Raw genomic sequence first — 13,176 nt, 5'->3', positions numbered from 1 at the left:
TGAATCCGATTGAACGTCTCTGCAGAGACCTGAAAATAGCTGTGCAGCGACGCTCCCGATCCAACCTGACAGAGCTTGAGAGGATTTGCAGAGAAGAATGGGAGAAACTCCCAAAATACAGGTGTGCCAAGCTTGTAGCATCATACCCAAGAAGACGCAAGGCTGTAATCACTGCCAAAGGTGTTTCAACAAAGTACTGAGTAAATGGTCTGAATACTTAAGTAAATGTGATTTCAGTTTTTCATTTGATTTCCAAAAAGATTTGATGTTCTTTTCTTTGTCATTATGGGGTATTGTGTATAGATTGATGAGGAAAAACTATTTAATCAATTTTAGAATAAGGCTGTTACATAGTGAATACTTAGCTCTCATTGAGTAAAGAAACACCCCTGGATGGAGTATGTCTCTCACCTGCACACCTACTGATGTGAAGGAGGCTGCAGACAAAGATTTTGAAGTCAGAGAGATTGTTAAATCCAGGACTCTATCAGCATATCAGGAGCAGGCTCACAAGCAGACAACAGAGACAAAACACTACATTGACCAAAGCACAGGTAAGCTTTTGGTCATGAAGGAAGGAGAACGAGTCAGGAACAGACAAGACAACAAATGGCAACCAGCAATTTTAATTGGAAAACATGACCAGCCAAGGTCATACATAGTACAAACACAAAATGAGAGAATCTACTGAAGGAACCGGAGACACCTGTTAAAAAACACATGAAACAACACACCCAGAGAGACACTCAGAAACCATAATGGACTTACCTTATCCAGTAGAAAGAGAACCTGAAACAAGTGTCAGCCTGGAAGAAAATTACTCACCTGTGTGTTCTCCAGCACCAACAACACCAAAGCAAACAATGTAAAGCAACAATGTAAACACTGACACACCAGTGAATTCAACTCGTTATGGAAGACCTATCAGAATGAGACCTATCAGAATGCCAATTCTGTCAGTGTTTATAGTTCAAACAGAGACTGTTGAAAAACAAACAAAACGAAAAATAGAAGAAAAAATAAAGACATTGACAAGACATTAATAATAATGTGACAATCACTAATGTGACAATCATCAAAAAAAAGCAACGTTTGTTTGCATATTGTTTGCAATGTGAAACACTGAGTTGAAAGAACATTGTTTTGAGAAACAAATGATCCAAAGAAAGGGAGATGTCATGCACATACTTACCTGTAGTGCCTGAGGGCTGCTCTAATTACTAATTACTACATGTCGTCATCTGTACTTTACACTTGACCCATTACATCAGATTAACATGGTTATTTTACCCGCATTCCTGTGTGCTAGTATATTACAAAGCCTATTGCTCAAATGCCATAAGAAAGGAAAGGTCAGTTATTTCCATTACAACCTAAACAACGGATAGTAGTATCCAACTTTCACCTAGGGAAGTGTTTTGTTCCATAATGTCCATCTAATCATCATATGTGTAGGTGTAGTTTTGGCCTTTGTCATCACTAACCAGGTCAGTATACTCAAATACCAAGATTGACACCTTAACCCTGTTGTGTGGTCCGGAGACTTTTCCCAGGTCAGCCACAAGTAATCAAAGTGAAACCATAAGAGGTGCACAGCACAGCCTGGCATGCAGCTGAGACTGGGAGATTTTAGAGATGCAAACATTTGAAACACAACCTTGTGACATGTTATCATATTATTGTGCTGTAGAGTGGGGTTTGAATATGTTGACTTGACCTGTATTTTACTACAGTACTTTTGCATAGAAAGAGAAAGAGGAAGAGAATAGAAAAAGAAAACAAATTACGTACTGACACATCAGAAAAGTGAATGGACTCACATTGAACAGTGCCAAAACACTATCAACATCTATTGGTTCGATTTATAGTAGTAGCTGACAAATCACATTGTAAAATCTATTTAGGGGAAGGATGTGAATGACTCATTCTCACTTAAAGGTCAATGTTTATCACACCCTCGTTTTCTCATTGGTTGTGAGTGGTGTTCCTCTTTCTCTATGAGAGTAGTGTGAATAGTAGGAGGGCCAGTCCCGTACGTGAAGAGTTATCTAGTCTCTTTGTTTTCCTTCAGTCACTCAGGAAAGTACCAGCCCGACCTGCCTCCTGTCCTGGACAGCTACAGAGGAACACAGAGCAGAACACAGACATAAAGACGTCCTCGTCGGATACAGACGCAACACACACACAGCAGTGTTCTGAGGTTTCACAGCAGAGGAAGCCAAGAGGACAAACACACAGCGGCTCCATCTCTCTCTCTTCCTGCACTCTGCTGCATCTCAGGGGACTGAGGTTGCTCTACCCGAGCCTCTCTCCCCCCCCACGGCCGGACGTTGCAGATTGATGATGCCGCAGCAGTCGATGGATCGCTGTGAGGTTTCAGAGAACTGCCACCATCATAGCCCGGGGGCCCAGGGGAGCCAGCGGCGCCTGGTCAGTGGACTCCTTCTCTGGGTCGGTCTCCTCACCGTCAGCCACGTGGTCTCCATCACCCTACTCGTCATCACCAGGCCACACGCACTGGTAAGACTGCTAACCTGCATAGACACACACTTACACACTCTCTGGTGTGTTAACTATGCAATGCTGTTGCTCGTTTTTTATTGAAAAAGAGCCCCTGACCATCACGACTTAGGGAGGGACATAGTTAGTGAAATCAAGTTGAATTAAATCTGACATATGTATTGTAGCTCACTTTGTGTAAAAATAAGATGAGATCTTGAAGTTGGATCAATGTGTGTCAATAAAGCAGTGTATTGTAGCTGTGGTAACACCTGCCTATTGCACCTGTTGAGTACAAGCCTCTGAAGTGGTTTCAGTAGCATCACAGCTGGTGGGGGAAACGCATCACTATGTGTGGTTTAGTACTGGTGACAGCAGAACCCTGTTCTCCAATATGAAAGGGCTGGGTGTGTGCTACTGAATGATCACTGTGTGTATCATATTAATACTGTTTCATATAGCCAAGAGTAGAATACAAATGTTTTTCTCGGGCAAATGTTGTTACTTACAACATAGTTACTGAGCGGAAATATCATGACGATTGTCCTATCTCCCTCCCCCAGCCTCTGCCAGAAATAGTTTCAGCTCCAAAACCCACAGCAGACACATCTCCGGTAAGCTAACCACAAGACGGGTTTAAACATGTTTTCAACTTCAAAACATGTTTTAACATGTCCCATGCAAACGTTTTGTTCATTTTTGCCCCCTCCAAGACAGAGTAGTCAAAACATCATCATCATCATGATATACATGGCCTGCCAATAGGATATACAATAGACCAGGGTCTCCCAAAACTCAGTCCTGGGGTCTCCCTGGGGTACACGTTTTGGTTTTTGCCCTAGTACTACACAGCTGATTCAAATAATCAAAGCTTGATTATTTTGATACGCTGTGGTGATAGGGCAAAAACCAAAACGTGTACCCCAGGGAGACCCCAGGACTGAGTTTTGGGAGACCCGGCAACAGATCATTTTGAATAGAATCCAAACACTTGAATGCATCTTGGAAGGGACCTGAGCCTAGGCTAGGCCATACCTCGTCAGTCCCGCTTTCTCTGTCTGACGTATCATCCGCCAGGCTCTCAGACAGTAGAGGGCTCAACCACCAGCCTCATCGCACTGCTGGGAAAGGTGATATGTCATAACATCATATCCACATGCAGGGAAATGTGCAGATTCTCCTTCTCTGAAATCAGATTTCAATCTCTGTTTTACGATCATGAAAGTGTGGCATCAGTAAGTGTTAAATGAGGCAACTAGTTCAAATTCATTCCTAAATGTGATAGGCATGCAACATCTAGCCCATGTCTAGACACCTTGATTATTATTTAATTTATCAATAAGCCGGGTCTAAGGGCATTCCATAGAGCTTGCGAGAAATGCCCTACCCGTTGTTGTAGATGTTTTAGCAGCATGTGTCCCGTGTTGGATGGTATCCATAATCGTTTCTGATGGAAACGTTATTGTTTGCGTCGCTGAGCAGTGCACAAGAAAGTATTAAATCCAATCGTTTGATGCTAACCCCATCCCCTCCAATTTAATTAAAAGATGGATTCCCCAACTGAGCACTCACATGGCACGCTCTCGCTTCTAGACAGGTAAACAGAATGTCAGCAATCAGACAATAAAATGTAACTTAAGGCCCCCAAAAGGGTAGGGCCAGCTCTGACTGCATGTGTGGATATGAATGTGGGTATGCAGACCTGCAAGCGATTGCAGCCCCTCATGATGAGTTCAGATAGTGTGTGGCCCCCTTCCCCATCAAAGTTGCACATCCCTGCCCTATATGGAACATTACTGTTAGAATAACTGTACCTACTGTTATATCTGTATAAGTGACAGCAAACTTTGTAGGGATATGTAACATCTAGACATAAGTAATATAATAATGACAGGTTCTACTATGCCCATTGAAGGGAAACAGTAGAAAGGCAGATATCTTTTTTTTAAAGTTATTAAGCTTAGAGGTTTAGGTTTGCTTGTTGGACACTATAAATAAAGAGTAAATATTTCACTGAAATATAAAACGCACAACATAATAAACAATCACCTTAATGGAAGTCTGAGTCACTACTGGTTCCACTCCCAATGCCTCTCCAAACACAAAATAGTCTGCAGCCAACTAAAAAATAAATCCACTATTGCAGTGGCAGCACAGAACAATAGAACATTTTTTATATTGTCACACATGCAGTACCAGTCAAAAGTTTGGACACACCTACTCATTCCAGGGTTTTTGTTTATTTTGGCTATTTTCTACATTGTAGAATAATAGTGAAGACATCAAAACTATGAAATAACACATATGGAATCACGTAGTAACCAGAAAAGTGTTAAACAAAGATTTTAGATTCTTCAAAGTAGCCACCCTTTGCCTTGACGACAGCTTTGCACACTCTTGGCATTCTCTCAACCAGCTTCATAAGGTAGTCACCTGGAATGCAATTCAATTAACAGGTGTACCTTGTTAAAAGTGAATTTGTGGAATTTCTTTCCTTCTTGATGCATTTGAGCCAATCAGTTGTGTTGTGACAAGGTATGGAAGATATACAGAAGATAGTGCTATTTGGTAAAAGACCAAGTCCATATTATGGCAAGAACATCTCAAATAAGCAAAGAGAAATTACAGTCCATCATTACTTTAGGACATAAAGGTCAGTCAATGTGGAACATTTCAAGAACTTTAAGCGTTTCTTAAAGTGCAGTCGCAAAAACCATCAAGCGCTATGATGAAACTGGCTCTCATGAGGACCGCCATAGGAAAGGAACACCCAGAGTTACCTCTGCTGCAGAGGATAAGTTCATTAGAGTTACCAGCCTCAGAAATTGCAGCCCAAATAAATGCTTCACAGAGTACAAATAACAGACAAATCAACTCTTCAGAGGAGATTTCTAATTGCTGCAAAGAAACCACTACTAAAGACACCAGTAATAAGAAGAGACTTGCTTGGGCCAAGAAACACGAGCAATGGACATTAGACCGGTGGAAATCTGCCCTTCGGTCTGATGACTCCAAATTTGAGATTTTTGGTTCCAACTGCCGTGTATTTGTGAGATGCAGAGAAGGTGAAAGGATGATCTCCGCATGTGTTGTTCCCTCCGTGAAGCATGAAGGAGGAGGTGTGATGGTGTTGGGGTGCTTTGCTGGTGACACTGTCAGTGATTTATTTTGAATTCAAGGCACACTTAACCTGCATGGCTACCACATCATTCTGCAGCAATACGCCATCGCATCTGGTTTGCGCTTAGTGGGACTATCATTTGTTTTTCAACAGGACAATGACCCAACACACCTCCAGGCTGTGTAAGGACCATTTGACCAAGAAGGAGAGTGATGGAGTGCTGCATCAGATGACCTGGCCTCCACAATCACCCGACCTCAACCCAATTGAGATGGTTTGGGATGAGTTGGGCCACAGAGTGAAGGAAAAGCAGCCAACAAGTGCTCAGCATATGTGGGAACTCCTTGGAAAAGCATTCCAGGTGAAGCTGGTTGAGAGAATGCCAAGAGTGTGCAAAGCTGTCATCAAGGCAAAGGGTGGCTACTTTGAAGAATCTCAAATCTAAAATATATTTTGATATGTTTAACACTTTTTTGGTTACTACATGATTCCACATATTCCATATATTATACTGTTGATGTCTTCACAATTATTCTACTATGTAGAAAATAGTCAACCCTTGAATGAGTAGGTGTGTCCAAACTTTTGACTGGTACTGTATATCAGCATTGATACAGATAATGTAATAAACATACCTTCAGAGCACATTTGACCTCACCCCAAACTCTTCTTCAAAAAGTCAGCATGGTTCTCAAAATGATTGCCCTCAAACATTAATCTTGCTCAGAACCAATACAGTACAACATCTCCAAATTCTCTTCAGGGACAAAAAGCTCTCTTGAACAAATACCAAAAATGGTGGATAAATTAAGATTGTTCACTCAGGCCATTCTTCTTCTTCTTCTTCTTCTTCTTCTTCTTCTTCTTCTTCTTCTTCTTCTTCTTCTTCTTCTTCTTCTTCTTCTTCTATGGTATAATGGCGATCGCAACAATTTGATGTGATGTGCATTCCGCCAGCTACTGTGCAGATGAATAATAAGGATCCCCAAAAAGGAAATAATAATAAAAAGAAATTAACTAAAAAACTCAATTCTAATCAGGTCCCTACACAGGCTATAAAGAGTCCTGTGAGGGCGGGACATTTACTAGCGACAATAGTCCTTGCAGTGCTTCTGCCATGATGTCTTGGAGCCCCAAAAACTTCTCGGCTGCAGATAATGATGTCCAGCTTCTTGGACTTCTTAGACACTTAGTCAGTCACTGTGGCTATAAATGCCACAAAATCAACTTTCTACACAATGAGTGTATCCAGATCACTCAATTGACTTAAAACACTAGCAACTGGTTGGAAAGCATCCACCGCCATATCTTCAACACAGTTGCCTCTTGCTCCTTCAACTCTCTTCACCGCCTCCACATAAGAGATCTGCTGCCAGCCCTGATTCTTGACACCTCAACCTCTTTCACCCTAACAAGGCACTCAAGGAAGTCCGGAGAATGATCCCCACCACAGTTGCAACATTTTTCATTGACAGATTCTTCAATACTATACTTCTCCCGTCTGCAAACATTTGACACATAACCATATCCTTTACAAATTCCACACTGTAATGGTTTGGACACAAATGCTCTCACCACATACCTCACATACTGCATCCAATCTTCACATATTCAGGTAGTCTCCTCAAAAAACAATAATATCGATAGGCTTTTCTCCTTCCTTCCATTTACCATATGGGTCAGGTGACGTGCACTGACCACTCCTGAGATTTTCTAACTAAGGTACTCATGCAGACTCTAGCTATAACTCCTTTGGCAGGCATTTATTCTGTTCTTCATCAACACAAACAAGTTTCACTTCCTCTTCCGTCTCTGCAGATACTGAGGGGTGCTTTTATACCTTCCTGCCTGTGCTTCCCTAAATAGGGTCCCCAAGGAAACATAGACAACAGCTGTAGTTCGTACCCTGTCACAGATAAAAAGGATAGTTTGAAGATCATACTTTGTTCCAGGGTTGGGGATCATTATACTGTATTTCAATTCCAGTCAATTCAGGATGTACACTGAAATTCAAATTCCAGTTCCAATTATGTTCGGTGCTTTTCAATGAGGAAAATTACTTTTTGAATTGACTGGAATTTAAATGGAATTGACCACAACCCTTCTTTGTTTTACTGTTAGGATTTGAGTCGTGTTGCTTGGATGCCCACCATTACTTCAATGAGTAGAGAGATCAGTGACTAATGATGAGTTATTTCTGTCTCCGCAGAGCATACCCCTGGAGCCACAAAGAGTGCCATGGCAAATGCTCACCTTTGAACCCACAAGTATAGGCGGTGAGAGTTCTTAGAAAGTTCAGTCTCTTTGAATTTTTAGATATAGTCGCAATTAATACATATTCCAATTCTAGCCACATTACTGATGCCAGTTTTCAATTTATCATCCACAGATAATGATGTCTCGGTGGTGAGAAGTGTGATCAAGTGGAAGACGCAGTCCAAGGCGAATCATTTTGTCTCCCTAAAGGACGGATCCCTGACCATCAACCAGGATGGTTGTTACTTCCTGTATCTTCAGGTGACTCTGGAGACACCAGAGGTGTCTGGACAGCATATAGTGAGAGTGAACAAGACCAACAGAGTCCTGCTGGAAGTAAGGATGACCAACACCTCCCTCAGCACAGGGTTCCTGGGCAGGGCTGTGGATCTAGCAGCCTCTGACAACCTCACAGTCACTGTCTCCCCTATTGCCAGGATCAACACCACCTACACCGCCACATACCTGGGCATCATAGGTCCAAAATTATACCTGTAGATTCTATTGGATATAGACACTCCTGTCTTCATAGACACATGCTGGGGGCAAGATCTGGGACTCATTTGGTAGGGGTTGATTGAATAGATCCTGGGGATCTGGAGTTAACTGGGATCAACCCATCATCCCACTACCTGTCAGAGAGATGGAGTAGTGGGGAAGACCATGTGGGAGACACCGTATATTTGTCTGAATCTGATTCAGTCCGACTCCCTGCTCATCACAGAAGATTATTCCAGTCCTTTATACTCAGTTAAGAACAAATTCTTATTTACAATGAGGGCCTACCAAAATGCAAAAGGCCTCCTGCAGGGAAGGGGGATTAAAAATGTAAAATAATAATGTGTCTTGTAATGTTGGAAAAATATGTTTAAAAGTATTGGTCATCATGGGTTATGGGTTGTACTGTTACTTTAGCATTTTTCTCTCTTGGATGAAATAGCACTGTTTTTATCGCTCAGGATTATAGTTAGTATGTTTTTCCAGTAGATATTGGTTTTTAAGCTATAAATCAGGGGATTGTCTTATCAAGTCATGTGCACAGGGTTGTTGAGAGAATGCACAGTATCAATGTATCTTTAATGTTTACTTTAATATTTGCATATTGCTTTGTATTTAAAATATTCGTTTTTTAACCTATTTATGTCTTATTACAATATTATCTTATTATTATTTTCTTCTTATTTATTTTCTATATCTATTTTGAAGGACATGTTGAGTATGTTGTAGGATGAGATGTAGAGATAATCAATGAATGTATGTCACTAACCAGGTTTCCATTCAATCGTTTTATGCGAGTAAAGTACGTCAGGTAAAACATTTAATGATGGAAACTGTTTCGGTAAACCTTCCAAATCTAGACAAAACAAAATACGCTATACAAGGTGGGATCGTTTTGTGTCGGTAAAATTAGTTATGCGAGAAATGGCAGTGGAAATACCTTTATGCGCAAATATTGATGTAATAACCATCATATCGAAGTAAACTTGGAGTCACGCCATGATAAATTGTGTGGTTCTCCCACTACGACAGGCTACAGATTAAATACATTATGATGAACTTCACAGAGGGGTGAATGTGCAAGGTGATGCTCCTTTCCAATAAATATCGAGGGTCTTCTTCTGGTGATGATGATCGATTCTTGGCTGCCTTTTGACAAATACAAATAATATTGCTCTTATCCAATAATCGCATAGTGTTGGTAGCCTACCGCACTGTATCTGCGAGCTGTTGGCTAGAGCGCATGTTCCAAGATCAGAGTACACATTTCCTACTCCATCAGTAGAGCTGAAAATGCGATGGAAACCCATTTTTCATTCGGTAGGCTACATGGGAATTTAACGGCAGAAGTTATTTTTTATCTGCACTACGTCCTCAAGCACAGCCTTTTACCCATAAAAAGTATGTTTGATGGAAACATCCCTGGCGGGGGAATGCACATATCGTTTTAGCAGATTTTAGAATATTAGCATGAAAATCTATCGCAAATTGGATGGAAACCGACTTTATAGCGCCAAATAAACTAGGATAAAATGTACGTTGTTACAAATTCCACAACTGAAGTTCCCGCTGGGAAACATGAATGTAATCTATTATATTAAGAAAGCACTGGATTTTTTTTCTTCTCCAAACAAATAAATGAAGTACAGTATTTGACTTGTATATGGCTTTTATTTCACCTTCAAATATTGTTTGTTGAAGCCATAATTACAGAAATTAGGACTAATTCAGACATGTTGTGAAATTATATGAAAATAAAGCACAAATAGATTTAAGTCTAATGGTGTCATACCAACGCTGTAGGGGGTGAGAACTATTATAAACAGATGTGAAACCACCAGATGTGAATCATTACCAACACAGTGAAATAAGGGTCATATCGAACTACAGATGTAGGATCATCATTTGATCCCCCTGTTGCAGAATAACTTGTAGTGTATTTGAGGTTTAAAAAGGCTTCTAAAGTTTGTAATTTCTACACTGAAATTTCAGACTTGATTTCCATTAAGAAAAATGTATCTATAGTGCATTCAGAAAGTATTCAGACTCAAGGACATTCAGAGACTTGTCCGAAGCCACTCCTGCGTTGTCTTGGCTGTGTGCTTAGGGTCATTGTCCTGTTGGAAGGTGAACCTTCGTCCCAGTCTGAGGTCCTGAGCAGGTTTTCATCAGGAATCTCTCTGTACTTTGCTCTGTTCATCTTTCCCTCGATCCTGGCTAGTTTCCCAGTGCCTGCCGCTGAAAAACATCCCCACAGCATGATGCTGCCACCACCATGCTTCACCGTAGGGATGGTGCCAGGTTTTCTCCAGACGTAACGCTTGGCATTCAGGCCAAATAGTTCAATCTTGGTTTCATCAGACCAGACATTCTTGTTTCTCATGGTCTAAGAGTCTTTAGGTGCCTTTTGGCAAACTCCAAGTGGGCTGTCATGTGCCTTTTACTGAGGATTGGCTTCCGTCTGGCCACTCTACCTTAAAGGCCTGATTGGTGGAGTGCTGCAGAGATGGTTGTCCTTCTGGAAGGTTCTCCCATCTCCACAGTGGAACTCTGGAGCTCTGTCAGAGTGACCATCGGGTTCTTGGTCACCTCCCTGAAGAAGGCCCTTCTCCCCCGATTGCTCAGTTTGGTCGGATGGCTAGCTCTAGGAAGAGGCGTGGTGGTTCCAATCTTCTTCCATTGAAGAATGATGAGAGTCTCATAGCAAAGGGTCTGAATATTTATGTAAATAAGGTATTTCTATATTATTAATACATTTGCTGAAATTTCTAAAAACCTGTTTTCGCTTTGTGATTATGGGGTATTGTGTGTAGATTGATGAGAAAACATTTGATTTAATCAATTTTAGAATAAGGTTGTAACGTAACAAAATGTGAAAAAAGTCAAGTGGTCTGAATACTTTCCGAATGCACTGTACCCCTACAAAAATGTCCATTAATTATAATACACATAATAATTCACATTTCCTGGTGCTAAGGGATTATTTTCCTGCTGTAACTAACTGGCTAAAATTAAGATCCTACATCTGTATAGTTGTGTGACTTACTGAACCATGAGACCCCAGAGATCAAGTGAAAGTAGGAGGTCCTTACAGTGTGTCCCCCACACATTGGTTGAATAATACATTCAAGGGCCCTCCCTTTAACTATGCTGTCGAGGAACAGACCCTCTAGAGGCTGAGAGCTAAGTAAAGAAGATGTTATATTGGCTTATATTGTAAACTGTCACAGAGGTTTCACACAACACATCAAATCAGTGATATTATCTACTTCTATCCTTGCAGGAAGGAGAGAAAGTGTTGTGTAGCACAGCATGACTCATCACAACCCAGACACAACACACATTTTTTCCAGTCATTGGGGTTTTATTTTTTACATTTTTTTATCCATTTCAATAATAACCTCACATCTTTCTAATCATTGTAACATTAGCTGTTAAAACCACAGATTCCGATTACACTCTGAGTTTATCCAGAATGCTGTCCCACGTAAACAGAGATCAGAGACTAGCGTCCACCCACTCCTTGGAGAGGTTTCATGAAGAAGCCTAGACCACGTTTCTTAATGTGATGACTTTCCACTGCCAGATGTGAGGTTAAAGACAGGAGGTATGGGCAAGTCCACACAAGAGCGAGAGTGTTTTGTGTGTGTTTCAGTACGGATGCAGTCCGTGTTGCCTCTGCTTCTTATTTCCACGCACTAAGACGTCATCATGACGGTTTCCTCAAAATGTTTATTTGCTCTTATCTCTCTCTCTTTCTCTCTCTCTCTCTTTCTCTCTCTCTTTTTTCTTTCTAACGCTCTTTCTTTCTAACGCTCTGTCTCTCCCAGTCAATGGAAAATGATATTGAAACATACAAATGTGATTATCCAGAATTCATAGTTCGCGTGACAATGTTTCTGGAGAGAGCATATGAAATCCTGCAACCCAACTGTGAAATGATACTCACATATATATCTAACAGTGTGGAACACATTCATCATGGCATGTATGGGTAACTGACAAAATAAAGGAAACACTTGAGTAAATGAGGGATACAACATATTGAAAGCAGGTGCTTCCACACAGGTGGTTCCTGAGTTAGGTAAGCAATTAAAACATCCCATCATGCTTAGGGTCATGTATAAAAATGTTCAGTTGCCCAGTATTTTGGCTACCCTGGCTAGACAAAGAGATCACAATGACTTTGAAAGAGGGGTCTCAAAGTGCATATGGGGGTTTAAAGTGTGTGTGTGTGTGTGCGTGTGTGTGTGTGTGTGTGTGTGTGTGTGTGTGTGTGTGTGTGTGTGTGTGTGTGTGTGTGTGTGTGTGTGTGTGTGTGCGTGTGCATGCGTGCGTGTGTGTGTGTGTGTGTGTGTCTCAGTCACCAGATCTCAATCCAATTGAACACTTATGGAGATTCTGGAGCAGCGCCTGAGAAAGCGTTTTCCACCACCATGAACAAAACACCAAATGACGGAATTTCTTGTGGAAGAATGGTGTGGCATCCCTCCAGCAGAGTTTCAGATACTTGTAGAACCTATGCCTAGGCACATTGAAGCTGTTCTGGCGGCTTTAGCAGCTCGTGGTGGTCCAACGTCCTATTAAGACACTTTATGTTAGTGTTTCCTTTATTTTGACAGTTACCTGTAGTTTCAAGTGAAATGTTCAAAGTTGGGGACCCCCCCCCCCCCCACACACACACAATTGTTTTATTTTTTATTGTCACATTCACAGGATAGGTGCAGTGAAATGTGTTGTTTTACAGGGTCAGCCCAAATAGTACAGCACCCCTGAACCATATTAGGGTTAAGTGCCTCAAT

The 13,176-nt window shown here is 41.2% G+C and overlaps 1 protein-coding gene across 1 annotated transcript; it reads left to right on the top strand.

Moving 5' to 3' along the window:
- The first annotated feature begins 256 nt into the window (after positions 1–256).
- Positions 257–10,146, top strand: LOC115204306 (uncharacterized). The gene is made up of 4 exons (XM_029769767.1): positions 257–2,520; positions 3,063–3,113; positions 7,830–7,896; positions 8,010–10,146. The coding sequence occupies exons 1-4, from the start codon at positions 2,341–2,343 to the stop codon at positions 8,372–8,374; spliced, it is 663 nt and encodes a 220-aa protein (XP_029625627.1). The 5' UTR covers positions 257–2,340; the 3' UTR covers positions 8,375–10,146.
- Positions 10,147–13,176: the final 3,030 nt, after the last annotated feature.

Source organism: Salmo trutta, chromosome 1 (assembly GCF_901001165.1).
Source record: "Salmo trutta chromosome 1, fSalTru1.1, whole genome shotgun sequence".
NCBI classification, from domain to species: Eukaryota; Metazoa; Chordata; class Actinopteri; order Salmoniformes; family Salmonidae; genus Salmo; species Salmo trutta.
This window is presented reverse-complemented; position numbering and strand designations above follow the sequence as displayed.

Excerpts from the sequence above, each read along its gene's own strand:
- LOC115204306 (XM_029769767.1), top strand. The coding sequence starts at position 2,341 with ATGATGCCGCAGCAGTCGATGGATCGCTGTGAGGTTTCAGAGAACTGC. Across the intron at positions 2,521-3,062 it reads TCACCAGGCCACACGCACTG|CCTCTGCCAGAAATAGTTTC; the intron begins GTAAGACTGCTA and ends TCCCTCCCCCAG. Across the intron at positions 7,897-8,009 it reads TGAACCCACAAGTATAGGCG|ATAATGATGTCTCGGTGGTG; the intron begins GTGAGAGTTCTT and ends TATCATCCACAG.